Raw genomic sequence first — 19,445 nt, forward strand, 5'->3', positions numbered from 1 at the left:
TTCAAAATCAAAGGATTGTAGTTAAATCAGATAAAAGAAATGTTTTAAACATGCACACGATTATGCTGGAAAGGTTTCGCATGCAACACTCTAAAAAGTGAGTAATTCAGCCATGACAGGACACTGATAATGGATTTTTTGTTCTTCCCCAGCATTTCGAGGCTCTTACGGCACTTTAGCCGTCAGTTGGATGGTACGCACAACAATGCCGTGGTAATTGCAGCTGCTGTGCGTACCCCGAGAACACCATTCAAGGCGGAGGAACAGAAGCTGGCTGGAATTGTCATCGATGAGCTGGTGAAACGCACTCTTGTGCCACGAGAGGAGTTCAAAAAGCTAATTGTCTGTTGCTCATCGAATGCATCGGCATCCGACTGCAATGCGAGGCTTGCCAATGTAGCCAAAGAGCTGGGCTTGAAGAGCTGCGAGGCACATGCCCTACAGGACGATATCTGCTCGATTGCTGGACTACGCATGACATTGGATAGTCTCCGGGAGGGAAAGGCGCAGTGCATTATCACGGGAGATACACGCTGCCAGTTTCTTGAACCGGATGATGGTCTTCTGGCCAATGAACTGATGACCGTGCATCAGGCTCCGGCCAGAGGCAAACAAACCGCTAAGGCAGATCCCTCCGAACCAACGCCAACTTTGGGAGCGGCCGCACTGGCCTGGACTACATACGAAACTGCAGAGCGCCTTCAGTTGCAGCCTCTAGCTTTGGTGCGTGAATTTGCTGTGAAAAATAACAGAGAAGATGCTCTGTACCACGTTCATGGCGGTCAGCCTCTTCTTCCCAGTCAAATCCACACGTGGGATCTGGTTACGAGCCGAGAACCGCCCAAACCAAGCTATTTTCACCTAGACCTAAGCGGAAATAATCTGTGCACCCACGATAATTTACATATAACCGCCAGTCACCTTCTCACCCATCTGGTGCACTCCCTGCCTGCTGGCGAGTTGGGCTGTGCGTACATGGATGGAAGCGATGGCCGTTTGATGATAATATTTCTCGAAAAGCTGTGAGTCCCATCGAGTGTTTCCTGTTCAGTGACCCAAAAAAAAATATCAATGTATCTTTCAGCAAACCCAAAATCGCCCAGGTGGACGGTCTTCCTCTGCTGACACTGTACACCAAAAAGCCGTGTCCTTTGTGCGATGATTTGGTGTCACAATTGGAACAGAAATATGCTGGTAAATTCAGACTGGAAAAGGTTTACATCGACCGCAAGGAGAATGTACGTTACTTGCGGCTATTTCGGCATGATATACCTGTCTTGTTCTTTAATGGCCAATTTCTATGCATGCACAAATTGAACGAGGAAGCGCTGCGAGAACGTCTGGCTGGCTTGGAATAGGTTTAAACATCTGTACATCTGGCATAAACCAAATTTAACGTTTAAAATAATTCGCCCATGGGTTTGATGGTAATATCGTGAATCTGCAAAGCAAACATATGGATTGTAGGTACATTTTAAGGGGTTAATTTCTTCGTACCTGCACGTGAGGCGGTGTGCGCAGTGCATATAGCACTGCATCCGCTATATTTGATGGCTCCAGCCTGACCATATCCTTCACATAGAAGTGTATCTCTTCCGGGAATATGTTTGTGTTCACCGCCCCGGGGCAAATGCCGGTCACACGCACCTTGCTCTTGTGCAATTGAAACTCCTGGCGATAGGTTTCCGTAATTGCTGTTATGGCAAACTTGGTGGCCGGATATATGTTGAACGAGGGCAAAACGTCGATAAAGTTGAGCACTTGCTGTCCTGCAATGCTGTTTATGATTAAAACATGACCCTCTGTATCCCGCTTCTTCATGTTGTTGAATGCCTCCCTAGTGCACCAGAGCACACCCATCACATTGGTGTCAATGACATCACGCAGTTTTTGGGTATTCCCCGGCGCCACTAGTTCCGTTTCCCGTGTGATGCCAGCATTGTTCAGCAGAACATCGGGTCCTTCCAGCTCCCTTTCTATCCAGTCGAAAGAGCTCAGGACCTGGTCCTCTTTCGATACGTCGCACCGTCTGGGAATGAAATTGGCCTGCAAATGTTTCGGCAAGGTGTCCCTGAGCTCCCGCAGCTTTTCTTCTCGCCGTGCCAGACCCACCACACGCAATCCTGCACCAATCATGGCACGAGCACATGCAGCTCCAATTCCGCCGCTTGCACCTGTGACCACAGCGAGTTTGTTCTGCCAGCGTTCCATGCTATCGAGTGAATGAAATGCTGATGTAAGCTTTTGGAACCAGGCAGCGCCATCTAATTTGCCTTTCTTTGGCTTCATTAAATATAGGTTAATCTCCAATGGTCAAATGGAATTTGAACTCGATAACAGTCAACGTGTTCCTCTACATCGATGTTAACAGCGCTGCGCTTAACAGTTAAAAAAATATTTCAATACTCTGTTATGTTAGTCCTGTAACAATCGAATTGTTAAATATAAGGCGCGCCGTTCAAAATTGAACCGACGGTTTATTTACGATACATCGGTATCAGTCTTAGAAAAGGTCTTTATTAATTAAATTTTAACAACAGTTCAGAAAACTATGAAGATACTATATTAAATGAGCAAAATATGGTATAGACATGCCTGAGAACTGAGAACGATTAACCCATTGCAACCCAAGGTGTATTTTAATACTCCACCGAAAATAATAAAAATTTTAGCGCAGTTCAGGAGATGTCGTGGTTTTTTTTAAGTTCAGAGGAAAGATGGCATGAATCTACAAGAAAAATTTACAATCGTATAATATTTTCCGCCACTTACCACTTACTATTTAAAAAGAGGGGGCTGAAGTGGGCTAAGTTCGGTTTTTCAGGGTCTATACAGCACGCAGGTGTTGAGATTTTAAGCAAATTTATAGTGAAAACATTCAATTTAAGTCAAATAAACGTTAAGAAAGCATTTATCAAACAAAATGGCACAAATGGACATCGAATTAAAGAAGGTGAGGCCGCTGTCCAAGGCTCCAGGCGAGACCCGGCGTGCAGCGCGTGCTTCCCATTACTCATTTCTATTCATCCCCTCCCGCAGGCCTTCACCGAGATGCAGATCAACAAATTGGAGACATCCAAGAAGATCAATATGATCGACATGAAATGCGATATGGTCAAGACGGGCAAACACAAATATCTGTTGACGGAAAAGGGCACAAACAATTTGGACAATGATACGAGGTGTGTTTGGATGTGATGCCCTTATAATTTTTCTTTTATGCCTTAATTGGAAATCTACTCGACTATTACAGGGTTTATATGTCTGTTGGTCGCATGTTTCTGCTTACGGACGTTCAAAATATGCGCGAAGATCTGAAGATCAAGCAGGAGAAATGTGAAAAGGCCATTGAACTACTCGAAAAGAAGAAGGAATTTCTGCAGAAGTCATTGAAAGACCAGGAGGACGGTTTGCGAGAGCTGGTTCAACAGCGCAAGGAGGCTGATGTCGTCGCGAAATAGATGCCATTGTAGCCGCACAAACACACAAGAAACACACATTTTATTCGGTTCATTTTAAATATAATTGTCCAAATTGAAGTTGGCATAACTAACGAACTCGTTGCCCAAATTACGTTCATGCTCCGGTCGGAAATTGCACTTATGCACCGGCAAACAGGCTGTGAGCCAGGGTTCCACTACCTCTCCAGAGCAAAATATCAGTTTGGAATCACTTAGACTGCTCTGCAGCTTAAGGATAATGGCAGATATTTTCTCTATGCACTCCTTGGACAAGAACGGCGGGTCGGCTATGATTAAATCATATTTTTTGTGATGGTTTATCAGATAGTCTGGATCTATACAATTGATATCGTAATGGACAAAATCAGTGCCGTAGGCTGAAAAACGCTCGTCGTACTCGAAGATGCTGACTAAAAAGGAGGGAGAAGGTCACAAAGATGGGTAGTTGAATTTGACTATTTCCTCACCGTGGTCATATATATCTTTAATATCCTTGTAAAGAGATGGACAAGACAGCAAAGCTATGCGGTAGTTGCGTTCTTCGGGTTTATTTGGTTGTTCCTTCAATAGCTTGGCAACAATGTTACGTACTGTGAGTTTGGTCTTTTTGCTATACCAGAACTGGCTCAATTGCTGCAGATATAAAATATGACACGTTTAGCACGCCAAAACTCGAAGTTATCTTAATAACTTGCCCAATTCTCTTCAAATGTTGCTTCCTTACCGTCCTGGTTTACAATGCGATCCTCCTCTTCGGCCTCGCGTTTGGAACGCTCTGCCAGGAATTCATTGAGAATGGCTAGTGTGTCGGCGGGGAGTGCAAGGTCGTCCTCCATGACTATATTTTCTGACACTTCAAAGCAGAAAGGGCTATTTTAAAAATAAATTCAACTATAATGTGCGTTCGCTCTGTTCCGCGCTATGGCATTATTTAGTGCTGGCTCTTTAGTTCATTTCTATCTCACCGGTTCCACAGTTCCGAGATATGGTATTATTTAGTGCTGGAACTCTACTGAGCCAGAACTAGTTCAAAGTGTAAGAGGAAGAGACCGAGACGTATTTGATTTACGTGTAAAATTTGTATTAAATTTTTGTACCATATCGCCAGTGAGAAACCCTGGACTCATTTGCTGCTCAGTGAACGGTAAGTTCGCAGATAGATTTTAATTCAAAACATCTTGGATTACGCGGCATTTTGTGTGAGACAACGCTGACTGTCTGCAGGCGCACGGGGAATGAGGAATATAATACCTGGCCCAACTTTCTTCACGCGACAAAATCGTCCCAAAATCATTTAAAACTGTACGCGGAGCGGAGCAACGAACCCCAACCCCCCTTCGTTCCTTATTAACCCAATTCGACACCCGAGTGCTGCTGGCATTATAATCAAAAAGTATGCAGGTCTCTTGTGTGTGCCCTAATCCGATCGCTTGTTACTGGGGAGAGTGGAGGAAGCATATAATTCAAAGTTTCGAAAGGGCCCTGCACTTTGAGCGCGGTCTGTAGTATATCTGTGTAGATACATTCTGCTTTGTCATTTTGATCTTGTTTTATTATTTAAAGTTCAGACATGTCAATCGGAGGCAATTTGTGAGCGTGCGTGTACACCCGTACCGTACCCCCGTGCCCGGGTATTCTGTTCTACCTCTGACGTGTTCCTTGCTGTTCCGACCACGTGACGTCATTTATTTATACATATTTCATCACAATTTTATCAGATTGGTGACTTTTTGGTTTCGCATGAATAATCCAAATCTATTGTCAAAGGCAATTATCAAAGTGAAGTACCAGTTGACCCAGTTCGTTTGAAGGACCCATCCTTAAAATCAATAGTAATGTCATATCTTAGCCCACCTCCGCTTGAATGCTCTTGCATATTAAATGACACCTAATGACCCGCCTTCATTCCCGCTACATCAGTCATTTTATGTACACATATCCCAGGTACATGTACATACACGTAGGAGTCCGCACTGACCGCTGCGCCGCCGCACTCTCTCGGTGTGTGTTGTGTTGTTTACCCAACTCTTGCTTCCGCGGTACGGTGGTATCTCTTGCTGTCTCTGCCTCTCTCCTTCGCACTCTGTGTGGCAGCCACCTGTTTGGCCATATTTGTGTCTGTCTGTGTTAATATTTCGACGTGTATTTCGTAACACCATGCACTGCACATTGTGGCCAGACGTCAGTCAGTCGTATCATCTTGCACTCCCCTGTCTTGTCTGTAATTGCAAGTTTCTTAAACTTTACGAGGAAATTTACAAGTTTTACTGTGCTTTGCATCATAAATTGCTGGCATTTTAAGTTTTAGGAAAGACCTTTTCGGCTGGAGATAAAGAATTGAATGAATATTAAGCCATAAACTGCAATTGAAGAGCATTTAAGTTTCGCTTCTTACCATTGTGTTTTAACCCTTTTGTGATTTCTTTTTTTTTGTGGCCTATGCAAAACATGGTTTGGTCTGTAATTCATTTCATCTTGAGTCAACGTGACCATTAAAACGCCTCTTTGACACGCCCATTCTTGTGTTTTAAGTGGTGTTGTGAAGTGTGTCTGGGTTTGCAACTTTCCATTTGACTGGTTTAACAACCGGAGTCAAATTTCAATTGAAAGCCAAAGCGCGTGCTGTTCCAAAGCCCTGAGCAGCACAAGATCTCAGTCGTAGACCGAGTCATAAGTTCATGGAGTGTGGATCAGCATATGCTGAAAGAAAGATCTCTAAAGGAAGAAACTTCACCAAAAGGTGAAGAACACACACAGACATTAGATATGGTTCGGTGGTTGCCTAGTCAGGGTATGGGGGTTAGCTTATCAGGTCAATACCGAAGCGATAAGAACAGAATTCCCGCTGATAACGCTGAAAGTAAACTCATTACGTTTCTCTATTGTATTTTCTTCCCTTTCATGACTGACTTGCAGACTAAAAATCCAGTAAGGTGAACAGCGATCAACCGACAAGTTCATAATGAGCACATCCACCGACCAGCCACCGCGCTTCGATAGCGCCGAGACCAATGGCTCTGAGAGCACATCACAGCAGCAGGAGCAACAGCAGCAGCAGCAGAACCAGAACCAACCACAGAATGCTCCGGCCAAGCTCTTGCAGCATTTCCAAACGAATCGAATTGATTCCGCACTGTGGGCCCTGCGGCTGCTATCGATATTCTTTACCGTGAGCTATGTGTTGCCCGTATTTACGTGAGTATTCAAAAAGAGAACAGAAAAGAACAGCATGTTTAATTCATATATCTTCTCCACAGTTCACAACAGAGCTCCTTCACCAAGGTTCTGTTGGCCAATGCGGCCATCTCTGCCCTGCGTCTTCATCAACGTGTACCCGCCTTCTCGTTCAGTCGCGAATTCCTGAGCAAATTGTTTGCCGAAGACTCGTGTCACTACATGGTGTACTCTCTGATCTTCTTCAACATTCGGCCGTCGCTCTTGGTCCTGGTCCCCGTGCTGCTCTACTCTGTGCTGCACGCCTCCAGCTATTCACTTAAGTTGTTGGATGTAAGCATGCTAAGGAGATGTCCTTGATTGACCATAGCTTAATTGTTGTGCTTTATTTTATAGCTGATTGGCCAGAACTCGTGGTGGGGCGCCCGTTTCATCATCTCGATTGTGGAGTTCCAGGCGGCCAACATACTGAAGGCCACAGCATTCTGCGAGATCTTCATTATGCCCTATGCTATTGTTCTTACTTTTATGTGAGTTTTTGGTTAATTTTTCGTTGCTTTCTTGAATGTTTTATAATCCTTTTCGTTGCCCTTTTAGGAGCCACGCGGGCCTGATGACACCAATTATCTACTATCACTATGTGGTGATGCGTTATACCTCACGCCGCAATCCCTATCCTCGCACCGCCTTTGCCGAGCTGCGCATCACCTTCGAGACGCTGGCCGCTCGTGCTCCTCCTGCCATCGCCAAAATCATTCGCGGGGGCATTGCCATTGTTAGCCGATTGGCGCCGCAGCCAACGCCTGTGCCTCCTCAGTAAGGAGAACAGAACCACTGCTGGAGGAGGACGCTACTAAGGACATCTAAATAAGCTTATTTAACTATTGTACCAACCCACTCACACAGACGCTCATTCAAGTGTTTAGGGTTCATTTGGTTTTATTTGTTAGTCAAAAAGTTGTTTGCATTACACCATTTCCGTATAGGGGCCCTCACAAATCGGTTTGTTGTCTTTTTCTTTTACCATCCGACGCGTTTTGGCATGTAATTTCTGAGTAAACTCACATTTTCACGACACATATTCAAAGCGTATTATTAACATTAAATTCAAAAGAGTAACAAATTAGTTATAATTTGTTTCGCTATAATTTATACGTTATTTAAAACTGAACAACCGACCTGGACAACTGAAGATGACAATGAAGATGATTTACATATATTTTTTATGAATGTGTAAAACTATTAAGTGAACAAAACGAAACAGAGTAAAGTAAACTTAAATAAATCAGAAAATGTTCAAGATGGTAGATGTTTTGGTTATTTTGTGAGTCAATCAAGAGTACACGTATAAGTAAATTTTAAAGGATGTACATATAGAGAGATCTGTTGTTGTAATACCTCGACACAGCCAGGACGTAGCCCCGAGCAGAAAAAGTCAGCATGGATTTCCTATCAACTACTGCTATTTGCCAAATATGTATATGCTAGTCTCCCATTGCACATCCAAACTGGACTATATTTAACCCACTTAAAGGAGAAAAGCTGGTTTTACGAAAGCCCATTTAGAGGTATAGCTAAAACTATACGGTTACAACGCTTGATAGACACGACCCTTAAATTTCCAATGGATTTAAATAAGTAATCAAGTAAGTAAGAAACCTCTCAAAACAAGCTCAACTAAGATTTCTCTAAATGAATCCTGTCTTAGTAAAAGATTTGGTTGAAATAAATCTCTAATATTCTTAAATCTCTCATTTCGGTGTTCCCAAAGTAATTCCAAAGTAATGATGCCCCACCTCCGATTTTAATGCTGATATATTATAAACTTAAGATTCCATATTACATTACAAGATCGTCTGATGGATCTCTTTTAAGTTAAGAGAAGCGCCATTTAAAGCTTTTTTCACCATTCTCTTAAAATCTGTATTCAGAAATTGAGGTCGCCCCGAAGTATGCAACAGTATTTTCCCTTTCAAAGCACACAGACAACACAGAAAGCGGCATATTCAGTTGCGTTTTCGCTTTCATTTTGAAGAAAAGTGCCCGTTGGGAGGGAGGCAAAGGGTGTGGCATGCCGCCCCATGAGTAAATTAACCAATTTAACTCCAACCAACGCGTATCTGAGCATGTTTTGCCAGTGTTTCTGGCTTTCTTTTTCAACCACCGAACCCCACTTTTTGTGCCCATCTGGAAAATAATCGAATGCTCTCGGGTGGAGTTTGGGTGGGTGGGTGTTGGAGAGTGGAGAATGTGTGCTTAGCTCCGCTTCCGATTTGCCCTCAAGTTCAATGAACTTCTACTGCCGTGCGCCAAAAAAGAAGTGTGCTCTCTGGTCTCCGGCAAGAGGGTGAAGATGGAGAAATACTTGGAGGGAGAGACTCACTTTCGTTTGTAGTGCGGGGTAAAGTTTTCCCTGTCTCTCGGGAGTGGTGTGGTGGGGCCGTTTTGGGGGGAGTATGGGGTACGGGAAATAGTCCATTCCATCCAACAGCATAGCCAGTGAGCCAGCGATGGCTGATGGCGTGTCGGTGTCGGTGTCGATGGGAAACGTCTGCGTGCTGATGGTTTCATGGGGTTCTTGAACTTTCCATAGTCCAAAGATTTGTTTTTCCTTTCCAGAAAGCATCCCAAAGACAGCAGCAACGAAATTTTGTGGCCAAGATTATATTTCGTTTAATTTTTGACCGCTTTTCACAGTTTTTTTTATTATCCATTGTCTGTGGGTGTGCTGTGGGGGCGGCTTTTTTCCCCCAAATTGATTTGTAGCTTCCGTTTTTACAGAAGGCACTGAACCGGAGATGGTGGATCATCTTTGATGAGAGTTTTTGGTATGTGCTCAAAGATTTCAATATGTTTTTTGGAGTTCAAAGGCTATGGGGGAATCACTGATCCATCGGTCTGCGGTAGAGAATGAAGAAGATACAGAGGATTGGTCTGCCTATTTGATTGATTTTTTATAAATTTTCCGCCGCAGTTTGTTTCCAAATAAGCTTATCCCTAGAGCATGTCTTATCTGTCCTTAGAAATACTCAATTTACAATAAATCGCAGCAAAAATTATCTGCCATACGTCAAGTAACTCATATCTAATCATAAACGTCTAACTAAACGAACCACAAATCTAAATATTTGATTAAATTCATGCTAATTCTATCACTACCATCAAATAAAATAATACTTAAATTTGGTCGTATGTTCTTCGCCCCAAAAGTCTGCATATATGGGTCAAGCCAAGGCACATGGACGGGGCGGGTCGGCCGGGTGTCTGTATAGCAACCACCATCATATTATGATATGGGATTGCAGAGCGCCCTACCAATCCTCAGCTTGGGACACGCATAAAATGTACGCATAAATAAAGCAGAATGCTGATTATGCATTTCCACCCTCGCCGGCCTCCTGCCCCCCACAGAAGAATATAAAACAAACTTCTAAAATGACATCATGACAGAGCCCCCATACCATACGCATCTAAACCGAAAACAGCCGAAAAACAGTTGCATTTTGTGTGTGTGTAATAGAAAATAAGAATTAAATTAGACACAGAAAGCGAAAGGCAGAAAGCACAGCTGAAAATTAAGCCCTAGGCTTTTTGGGGTTGTCCGCTCAGCTGTCCGTCCGCCAGTCCGCCAGTCCGTCCCCCTGCCTGTCCGCCGACGACCCCCGTCACTCGTCGCTCCTCTCCACACCACACAACGCAAACACATTGAGCGACGGACGGCCGTGAGGTCTTTGAACTCCATCAAATGTTCTACTGAAAATGGGTCACGACTCAAGTATTTCCCAAAAAAAAAAAAACCCGAAATTTCCCTGTTGTCAGTGTTTCTGGTGGTGGTGTCTGCGGAAACTTCTTCTAAGAGCACCACGCACTGTGCGCGTTCTCCCCGAAGCAATTTCAATTGTATTGCGTAGTCGCCTGGAGTTTGCGCAGCTCGAACGAACAGCTGATGGCTGGGCAAAAGGGAATTTGAGCGTGCGGAAGGGTGGGTGGGTTTTTGCAATGGGTCTGTGTGTGTTGTCAAGAGGTATGTACATGTCACATACAGAAGATTGATAAGGGTCTAAACTAGATGGTCGATGGATTTGAATTCTTATTAGCAGGCTCTTCGAATAACCGTAAACCGTACCATGCAAATACTCGTATGAAATATCGTTCCAAGACCACTCTAGAAAGAATTAAATCTATAGACGGAGAGAGAAAAGAGAGACATCATCCCAAAGTACTCGTTTGCTCTTTTTTTATTTCCTTTGCAGTTTTTATTGATATAATGCCTCAACAAACTTCTCCCATCTCCGCAATATCCCACCACTTCACTCCACTCAGAATACCACTCAAACAAAGTGACAACCATTTCCCTTCCCTCAAACCGAAAACATCCCGCTGGGAAATCAACGAGCTTCACTCCACTCAGACTACCCACACTCCTCGGTAAAAAGGGACAACCATTTCCCATCCCTCAAACATGCTCTCAAACCCGAACAAATTTCCCACATCAGTGCTGGAAATAAATATCCCCGCATGCAACAAACTGAATTTGCACTCAAACGACTTGCACTCAAATCGTATGAAATGTCCCAACGGTGAATTTCCCTCCCCCCAATCGGACGTGACATAACCGGCTGGGGAGAGTAATCCAAGCATGCTTGTGCGTGTTCGTGTGCTTGTGTCTGGTTCTTGTTTGAGTACAAGTGCTGTGGATGGGCCTGTGGCTCCCTGGCCAGTGACCCCTCGAGTAACGGTATCCATAGTATTAGATAAGTTCGTGGGCCCCGTGTTCATGCCTCTCTCTCTCCCTCTAGCTCTGGTTTCCAATTCATTTTCATGATTTCTACATATTTTAGGGGGCATTCGCCGCATACTGATCGAGCTTTCTTTCGTGTTCTTTTAGGTGCTTCTATTTTGGGGGTAGGGGTCTCATCCCTCCCCTCCTTAGATTTTGGTGGGAGGTTCCTCAAGTGTTGTTTTGATTGGAATTATGTATGTAGTTATGCTGCAGATCCATATATCTTTGTTCAAGTGGCAATTTTATGGTTGATCCGATCGATCCCATTGCTCTTCACTTTTGAGGCAGTAGCTTTTGGATCGATAGATGCAGATGTTAATGCTGGAGGGGAAGTGCGATTCGATTTATAGAGTTTTATTGCTTCAATGTGGAAAATTCCACTGGAAAACGGAACTTTCTTTAGATGATAATTGAAATTCAAGAAAGAATTTACAAGTTTGTTAACATTTCTGAAGGAGTATACATATATGTAGTAGTTTCTTGTAGAAAATATATGGATTGCTTAGAAAAATTTACTACGACAGACTTATTTTATGTTTTAGGTAAAGAGAACTAGTAAAACTCTCAAATTCGATAAGAACCTTTCAAAAGTTTACATTTAGACACAACTCAATCTAGCTTTCGCCTTGAATTATCCCCAATTCTTTCCAAGTCCCTGAAATCTTGCCTGGTAATCACAACAGATTTGCAAAGTAACTAAACTGAATGTCGAGTGTGATTAGGAATTACGAATACACTTAACTTCTGGGTGGCCCCATTTGGGAACGCCTCATCTCCACACTCGTATAATTTTCCCCTTTTCGGCTGTCGTAGCCCATTAAATTTTGAGGACCATTAGAGCCAAACAATGCCGGCCGGTGAAAGCTCCAAATTAAAAGCAAACAAACAAAAATATATAAAGTATTCCCCACCATGACAATATCAAAAAACTTCCACCAGTCCTCCTCTCCCCAAATGAGGTGCGGGGCCCCCCACCTCCACAAAAGTAGGAAAAGCCGCCCCCGCCTCGACCCCATGGAAAGGGAAATTATGCGCATGTCAATTGCCCACAAAACCACCCTCGCTCCTCTTCCTTGCGGAAAGTCAACCCCCGAAGTGACAAGGGAAATTTTGGTGTCAAGAAAGTGAAAAGAAAATGGCAAGGTCAATGAACCAGGCGCAGAAAGGAAAAGCTAAGCCGGAAAACTCCAAGCGCAAGACGCAGAAGCCACAGGAAAAACCATCCAAAAAACCAGAAGCAACCCCCGGAGCTGGGAAGGACATTTTTTGGTCTTGGTGCAGGCCGTACCACGGGGGTGGCACCACACCACACCTTGAGCAAGGAGCAAGGGGCAGAAGGTGAGCCACAGTGGGCGACTGGCTGAGTGGGTGGCAATTTGACACACATCTGAACAGAACAACATCTGAAAACAGATAAAGACCGGAAACGGGCACATAAAACGCGAACGGAAAACGGGAAAACAGGGGATACGGAAAAGAAACGGTTAAGGGAAAACCCTGCAACCCGCTGTACTGTGTTCTATCTGGAATCGTTAAATTTGAAATTTATGACATTAACAGTAGTCGGCAGTTTCTGGGCCCAGACAAAACTTTCTTTAACGCAACGACACGAAACTTTTAATTGGGTTTCTTATGGGGGTTGCGCAGATTTCGTACCGCATCTATTTGGGGTTAAGGGACCTCGACGGGAGCGCTGTGTAATGGAATTTTGTGGTTAGAAATTGTAGGGGAATACTTGGGAATATATATATTCCTGGTATGCCCATCTTAAGAGCACACTTTTAGAGCGTTCCCTTAGAGATAGGAGCACACTCATTCCCGGATCGATCACCTGTCATTGAACTCTCTATCTCTCTCCCAGTCACAGCTTTGGCGACAGGGACCTATAAATACCCTTGAAACTAGACAAATATTTCTATATTTCTATATATAATCCGACAGATCAACAAGAAAAGTGCAATAAAAAATATATTAGGCACTCGAAATGAAAACTCACGGAATGCATTGCCCTATTACATATTTGACTGAAGCTCATTAATCCGACTATGCGGGAAGATTGTGTAATCACATATATACATACTCGGTTGTACATATGTATGTACGTGTTATAATTGACCAATAAAAAACTAACAGACTCAATAACAAAATAGCTCACACAAATATGAATTCATAATGGGGTTTTCATATACTACTGGATTCCATTACATTTTTTTAGTATATTTAACGCTTGGAAGGAAGTTCTGCAAGACTTGTACACACCTGAAATAAGATCCATTCATTATAAATTACAAAAGCCTCATCTCAGCAAAGGACCTCTACCCACCTCTTCTTTCCAGCTTATTCCTTTTCTTGTCACTTTAAGCTGTTCCGACACTTTCATCCATTTCCATTATGGAGTAATGGAGGGAAGGAATGAAAACTGTGCCATGTGGCCAGGCTAAGAGGTCCTTGAATAGGAACAGACAGACGGACAGACAGACCCAGCCAGAATAAAACGTGTCTACAGCCATAACTTAAGCAATTGAAGTGTCCGAATGGCTATATTTATGGGGTAAATGCGTAATTCCGTTTGATGTCCTTAGGCAGGCTTTACTTTCGATGGCTCAAACAGATTTTCCACAAATTGGTAAGGAAAGAGTGGCTGATAGGAGGGGAGATTTTGTGGAGTTTTTGGGGTGGTTTGAACTTAGAAAAGAAGCAGGGCACTGAAGGCCAAGTTAAGATGAATTAAATCATTGGATTTTATGGGTTTGGTTTCACCAAATAATGAATATTAAATGATTTCAGCGACTTTTATCCTATCAACAAATCTGTTATGTTTCTCCACGCCCCCTTTCCAACAACCGGATGTCAGATCCGCCCCTATTTCACACTATCGACCACACGATTCTTATCAGAAAGCGTTACGCCTGATTTCAAGCAATCAGGCTACGTCCATTCATCCACCGATCCAGCGTCTATATTTACTTTACTCCTATCTATAGTCTATAGGTCGTGTACGTGGATTTATTTTCTTTTGTTTGTTGGGTCCTTTTGACTTTGTTGTATCTCATTGATGGCTAAAAAGAAACAGACACAGAACTATTCTTAGAGTCTAACACAACCCATTAATAATTATTTACTATCTTACCAAACTATTTATACCCATGCCCTCGTATCTGCTGTATTTTTACAAGTCTCTCTTGTAACCTGACATCAGGGGCTATATTTAAACCGTAGCCAAAACTCTAAAGGGATTCTTATCATCCATCATAAATCAATCCTTTTCACTTCGAGGTCTAATTATATTTCGGAATATACAATATTAGCAGCACGGCTACGGCCCACTTTGTCCGGAGCACGTACGCCTAATCGGCGAACATAAAGCGTACAATAGCACCGGAACTGCTGAGAGTAAAACCAGCAAAAGTTCTGTAAAAACGAATGCACATTTTTAGTAATTTGCTTGTAAATCCCCGTTTCTGCTAATAGAGCGTGTCATCATAAATAATGCTAAAATATTGTGTATTTTGCATTTTGCAGTTTGAATTTTCACATGTTCCATATTGCATTTTGTACTTGCACTTGTGCTGGCGATTCTCTGACGCCCGTTCGCGGAGCGCGTGCGGTCGTAAAAGCCAAACAAAAACGATCCTCAAGTGGGTGCACGGATAGGGGGGGCGGGGGCTGAGAAACTACTTGCGGCCTGGGAGTCAATGCACGACAGAGAGCGGCCTTGGGCGCTGGTCAAGGTCGGTGGGAAATACATACGCGTCTATAGAGCCAGTTGTCCAGTCCAGTCCAGGCATTAGACCTACTTTGTGCCCACATTGTGGCAGCGGGGGGGCGGGGAGGGGCGGTTCATAAATAATCACCGACGCCGTCCCTTACGTAAAGCAATCGCTTCTCTTTTGAAAGGGAACTGAATTGCAATGGGCTTAGCGCCCCACGGAGCCCACCTATGGATTGCGCAGTTTCTGGGTCCACATTGCTTCTAGCATTTGAATTCAAGCTCTTTGAGTCTCGATAGCTATTCCAAACTGGTTTTTTCGATTTGTTTTTAACATTGTAGTGGCTTGTCTAGAACATTAATTAGCACCTAAGGCCAGACGCTAAGGTTGTGTCTACGAATGACTAAGAATTCATCTGAAATGTTTTTTGAGAAAATGTTCTCATTTTGAATTGTAGATTGGGTTTCAAAGTTATTTTAAAGTGCTTTTCCAGGAAAAAATGTACTTATTGAAATCAATTCCAGCATTAAAATAAAGGAATTTTTGAATAGTCTTTTAGTTTCTGTTAAAGGTTCAATGGATACTTGAACAATTTTAGCGCCGAAATGGTAAAAGTTATCGCAATAATTATTATTGTTAAGTAAAGAGAAAAGGGTGATATACAAGGATAATTTTCAAACAGTACAATTTTTACAAAGAATGAAAATCGTACGACCCTTTTATGAGCGGCCCGTAATAGGTTAAACAGATTTTCATCTGTTCTTTCACCGTTTCCGATCAGTTTGCAAGATCATTATGAATTTGTGGTTCTCAGTTAGAGCTTGTACTGATTAGATTGTTACAGCAGGGAAAAGGTGGTTCTGCTGATTCCATTCTTATCGCAGGTGTTCATTCACAAAAACTGAAACTAATTTACCCATTCCAACGCTTGGGACTACTGTGAGAGCTCTGACAGACGGACACGATGGACAGCAACTGCCAGTACAAGTTAAGAACCAACAAAGTACAAACCTTTGATGGTTCCCCGAACAAACGGAAATCGATACTCATGTAGTAAATTCTCAAAATATTCTCATTCAAAGAAACACTAAAAGAAATTGTTTCTTCGGCTGGGGATACTTTAGATTAAATACCTCAACAAATGCATGGGTTCTCAGCATTTCATCACATAAGAAATTATAATTTACAATGAACTCTTCAGAGCTATAGAAGCGCCGAGGAAGGGACTCTTATCGGAATCAGGAGTGTTCCATTGAAATATAAATAATGTATGTAAATATTGTTGCACTGATAGTTCGCTCAGCGGAAATCAAGATACACGTGCGGTCGATGACATAATGCTTAATCACATATATAGAGGGGCATTTGAAGAGAGGTAGGGTATATGGAATTGTTGTAGTTTCAACTCTTTATTATATAAATATGTTTTGGTTCGCGATTTATATTTATTATATATATTTTTATTTAATTTATTTATATATATTTGAAGCAGTAATGATAGCATGCCATATTCTGGCGCTATCTATTTTCGATCTCTCTCTGTGATGTTATTCCCTGAGTAGGACCAATTAAATCTAATTAGAGGGTACTCCTTTGCATTGGAATCTGCGTACAGGGTATTCCCTGGTCTAATATTAACCATAGCCCTTCCCTGTATTCCTTTAAATAACTGTAAAGTCCGAAAATAATCGAAATGCTAGTTTTCTTGAGATAGGAACAACTTTGTACGAGCATGGGAGAGGGTAAGAGGGAGGGCGCGCCTCACACACAAGTGCAGGCCACGCGCGAGTGAAAAGCAAATATCGAGAAAAATCAGACAGCAACACCGACAGACCGACCGCAGAACAAACCGACCGTCTAGCTATAATAAGCCATTTTTATAGTGGCCAGAGGGAGATGGACAGAGAGAGACAGAGACCCGGATAGCGGGATAGCGGGAGAGGGAAGAGGTAGTGCAGCAAGCATGTGCATGCGATAAATGCAACGTGTATTTCAGAGAGGCCGTGCAAGAGTTTTCAACGGCTGCTGGCCGCACAAAATGGAAGAGGGCGTGCAATAGTTTACGATGCACGTGTCGCCGGTCAATGAACCGCGCCATGCAGCAGAGAAGCACCAAAAGAGGAGTGGAGGGAGTAGGGGCCCGAGCAGCGCCAGAAGCAGAGGCCATAAAGACAGAACAAGAGAAGCGCAGCAAAGAGGAAATGCAGTGAGAGCGACTGTCGCCGACCGCATGAAAAAGTATGAGGGCGAGAAAGAGAGAGCACCAGTACGAGCGGGAGAGATTTTTTGCTCGCTGGGCGTCGTAGCCGTTTAATGCAGTTATTATTGACGCAGTCTGCCGCTGCTGCCTACGTGCCCGCAAAATGGCGATCTCTGGCCCTCCTGAACGCTCCGCGCGTCATCGCTCCGGTAGCTCACAAATTTTGTCCCTAAAACAAAGTGCATAAAACGGTTCGGTTCCCTAAAATACCATAATTATGATGACATTATAATGCATAGTGTTCGTATATTTAATTGTTATTGTAATTGCTTTGCACACCTATGTACATATGTACATATGGGAATATATATTATTTTAAAAAAACAACTGCTGATTGCTGCTAATTATATTATTGCTACTGTTTTTGCGAGAGAGTAACTAACGCTCTTGTTATTATATTCAACTGAGAAAACCAAACAAAAACAGACGCAGAAAACAAAGCTGTTTTGTAATCAGCCATTTGTCGTCATCTGTCGTGCAGCTCGTTTTAGAGTATTTGTCATTAACTTAAGGAAAATCGGATTTTCTACTAGTATGAGTACATCCTGGTACTCCCAAATCCATTGTCATAAATGTACGAATTTGTACTGAGAAAAGTCTGCGCGGCCCATTAATGAAATTATACAAGGCGCAAAACCAGACCATACCCAAATCAGAGAGGGAATGCACCACCTGGTATATTTTCGTCATGGACGAAAAACAGGCTAAAAACAGATTCTAAGAAAATTTCAGATTCTTGCAGCCATATTTCATTCACATGAAAATGTGCTTAAAGTTTCGCACTAAAAATTTTAATCAAATTCCAACGAAACCATATTATTTCTATATATGTATTTTATGATTTCACAATAGAAATAGTATTTGAAGTTCGATTTTGTAGAAAAGCTCAATGTCTTATAACCCTTGAAAGTTCTCTTAAGTGCTTTATCATCCGCAAGACCCTATCTCGAAAATAATACAAGTTAATTTATTCTTGTCGATGTTTTGGCAACCTTGAGACGTTATCTCTAGAGCCGTGCCACGACCTATCTGACTTTTGGAAGCAAGACAATTTGGCTTCTCCTAAGAAGTCATTTGAAAAGGAAATAAAACTCTGCCCTTAGCTAGTGATCTAGAACAAACAGACATACTATACATAGGTACATATCTGAGTACGACAAACCGCGATTTTCATACGTAATCATAACACACAGTATAGAGAATGCCAGATATCGCAAAGGTGTGCGAATTCATCAGATGTCTCTCTAGTCTTCCTGTGTCTGGCATTGACATTGAAAAGGCACTGAGAAATATCATACAGACACAGATATAGCCGCAAACTGAATGATAAACATGTACTAAATAAGAGTGACATGGGGGGTTGAGAGAATTTCCCATCCAATCATTCTTTCGAGTGTCTGTGGATCTCTCCCACATATCTGTTATTGTGTCTCCCCAGTCCTATAAGAGTACTTGTTGTTATCCGTCCAGCTCTTTGGGATTGCGCACTCTTGGTAAACAAATTTATTGCAATCGCAATAACATGAATTACATCACAGTGAATAAGGCATTACTGTACTTGCACTTACACGGCTACCTCAAGGTACAGAGAGTATGTACAGGGATAGCTCTTCTGGAAGGACAGAGTCAAAGTCAAAGTGTGCTGAGTGATAACTGAGGGACATCATTGAAGGGAAATATCTACAATAAGGTCGTGCCTCCATTGTCTAAAGACTATTATGTAAAGTTTTGGGGAATTAAGCGATAAAAGAGCTTGTATTCTTAAAGTTTTGTTCACTTTTGATAGAAATCAGTGTTGGGATGCTCTGTTTAATGTTCTTTAAATCGGTTGTTGACCCTCTCAAGCGTTCACTGTATATGCTTACAAAGAAATTTACAAACATATGTTGTTCTAAATGTGAATTAATTTGTGTGACATCTGATATATGGCATAAATTGCCGAGTGCAAATAGTTGCGAGTTATGCAAGAGACCTGCGTCGCCTGATAAGACACTGTGACACCCTACCACATGGAAAGCCTTAGCTGGGAATACTTACTAAGTTGCGGTAGCCATGGG

The 19,445-nt window shown here is 42.6% G+C and overlaps 5 protein-coding genes across 6 annotated transcripts; 3 read left to right on the forward strand and 2 right to left on the reverse strand.

Moving 5' to 3' along the window:
• The first annotated feature begins 14 nt into the window (after positions 1-14).
• On the forward strand, positions 15-1,408 carry LOC6589227. The gene is made up of 3 exons (XM_002014180.2): positions 15-97; positions 153-1,022; positions 1,085-1,408. The coding sequence occupies exons 1-3, from the start codon at positions 51-53 to the stop codon at positions 1,356-1,358; spliced, it is 1,191 nt and encodes a 396-aa protein (XP_002014216.1). The 5' UTR covers positions 15-50; the 3' UTR covers positions 1,359-1,408.
• On the reverse strand, positions 1,381-2,270 carry LOC6589226 (farnesol dehydrogenase). The gene is made up of 2 exons (XM_002014179.2): positions 1,498-2,270; positions 1,381-1,441 (listed from the first exon to the last, which is right to left on the reverse strand). The coding sequence occupies exons 1-2, from the start codon at positions 2,209-2,211 to the stop codon at positions 1,400-1,402; spliced, it is 756 nt and encodes a 251-aa protein (XP_002014215.1). The 5' UTR covers positions 2,212-2,270; the 3' UTR covers positions 1,381-1,399.
• Positions 2,271-2,875: 605 nt separating this feature from the next.
• Positions 2,876-3,557, forward strand: LOC6589225 (prefoldin subunit 1). The gene is made up of 3 exons (XM_002014178.2): positions 2,876-2,953; positions 3,040-3,182; positions 3,254-3,557. The coding sequence occupies exons 1-3, from the start codon at positions 2,924-2,926 to the stop codon at positions 3,459-3,461; spliced, it is 381 nt and encodes a 126-aa protein (XP_002014214.1). The 5' UTR covers positions 2,876-2,923; the 3' UTR covers positions 3,462-3,557.
• Positions 3,483-4,380, reverse strand: LOC113565714 (protein-lysine N-methyltransferase CG9154). 2 transcript variants are annotated; one of them, XM_026988640.1, is made up of 3 exons: positions 4,157-4,371; positions 3,929-4,094; positions 3,483-3,871 (listed from the first exon to the last, which is right to left on the reverse strand). In XM_026988640.1, exons 1-3 carry the CDS (start codon positions 4,295-4,297, stop codon positions 3,516-3,518), a joined length of 663 nt encoding a protein of 220 aa, XP_026844441.1. In that variant the 5' UTR covers positions 4,298-4,371; the 3' UTR covers positions 3,483-3,515. The 2 variants fall into 2 exon arrangements, with proteins under 2 accessions (XP_026844441.1, XP_026844442.1); XM_026988641.1 differs by having other exon boundaries at positions 3,724-3,867; positions 4,157-4,380.
• A 145-nt stretch (positions 4,381-4,525) lies between these two features.
• Positions 4,526-7,716, forward strand: LOC113565713 (Krueppel homolog 2). Its single transcript, XM_026988639.1, has 5 exons — positions 4,526-4,605; positions 6,378-6,656; positions 6,719-6,968; positions 7,032-7,165; positions 7,233-7,716. Exons 2-5 carry the CDS (start codon positions 6,424-6,426, stop codon positions 7,453-7,455), a joined length of 840 nt encoding a protein of 279 aa, XP_026844440.1. The 5' UTR covers positions 4,526-4,605; positions 6,378-6,423; the 3' UTR covers positions 7,456-7,716.
• The last annotated feature ends 11,729 nt before the right edge of the window (positions 7,717-19,445 follow it).

This window comes from Drosophila persimilis, unplaced genomic scaffold, assembly GCF_003286085.1.
Source record: "Drosophila persimilis strain 14011-0111.01,24,50 unplaced genomic scaffold, DperRS2 tig00000191-arrow-pilon, whole genome shotgun sequence".
Taxonomy (NCBI): domain Eukaryota; kingdom Metazoa; phylum Arthropoda; class Insecta; order Diptera; family Drosophilidae; genus Drosophila; species Drosophila persimilis.

Excerpts from the sequence above, each read along its gene's own strand:
- LOC6589227 (XM_002014180.2), top strand. The coding sequence starts at position 51 with ATGCACACGATTATGCTGGAAAGGTTTCGCATGCAACACTCTAAAAA. Across the intron at positions 98-152 it reads CGCATGCAACACTCTAAAAA|CATTTCGAGGCTCTTACGGC; the intron begins GTGAGTAATTCA and ends GTTCTTCCCCAG. Across the intron at positions 1,023-1,084 it reads ATAATATTTCTCGAAAAGCT|CAAACCCAAAATCGCCCAGG; the intron begins GTGAGTCCCATC and ends TGTATCTTTCAG.
- LOC6589226 (XM_002014179.2), bottom strand. The coding sequence starts at position 2,211 with ATGGAACGCTGGCAGAACAAACTCGCTGTGGTCACAGGTGCAAGCGGC. Across the intron at positions 1,442-1,497 it reads GCACACCGCCTCACGTGCAG|ATTCACGATATTACCATCAA; the intron begins GTACGAAGAAAT and ends TTTGCTTTGCAG.
- LOC6589225 (XM_002014178.2), top strand. The coding sequence starts at position 2,924 with ATGGCACAAATGGACATCGAATTAAAGAAG. Across the intron at positions 2,954-3,039 it reads TGGACATCGAATTAAAGAAG|GCCTTCACCGAGATGCAGAT; the intron begins GTGAGGCCGCTG and ends CCCCTCCCGCAG. Across the intron at positions 3,183-3,253 it reads AATTTGGACAATGATACGAG|GGTTTATATGTCTGTTGGTC; the intron begins GTGTGTTTGGAT and ends CGACTATTACAG.
- LOC113565714 (XM_026988640.1), bottom strand. The coding sequence starts at position 4,297 with ATGGAGGACGACCTTGCACTCCCCGCCGACACACTAGCCATTCTCAAT. Across the intron at positions 4,095-4,156 it reads CAACATTTGAAGAGAATTGG|CAATTGAGCCAGTTCTGGTA; the intron begins GCAAGTTATTAA and ends TTATATCTGCAG. Across the intron at positions 3,872-3,928 it reads TAAAGATATATATGACCACG|TCAGCATCTTCGAGTACGAC; the intron begins GTGAGGAAATAG and ends CCTCCTTTTTAG.
- LOC113565713 (XM_026988639.1), top strand. The coding sequence starts at position 6,424 with ATGAGCACATCCACCGACCAGCCACCGCGCTTCGATAGCGCCGAGACC. Across the intron at positions 6,969-7,031 it reads ATTCACTTAAGTTGTTGGAT|CTGATTGGCCAGAACTCGTG; the intron begins GTAAGCATGCTA and ends TTTATTTTATAG. Across the intron at positions 7,166-7,232 it reads GCTATTGTTCTTACTTTTAT|GAGCCACGCGGGCCTGATGA; the intron begins GTGAGTTTTTGG and ends TTGCCCTTTTAG.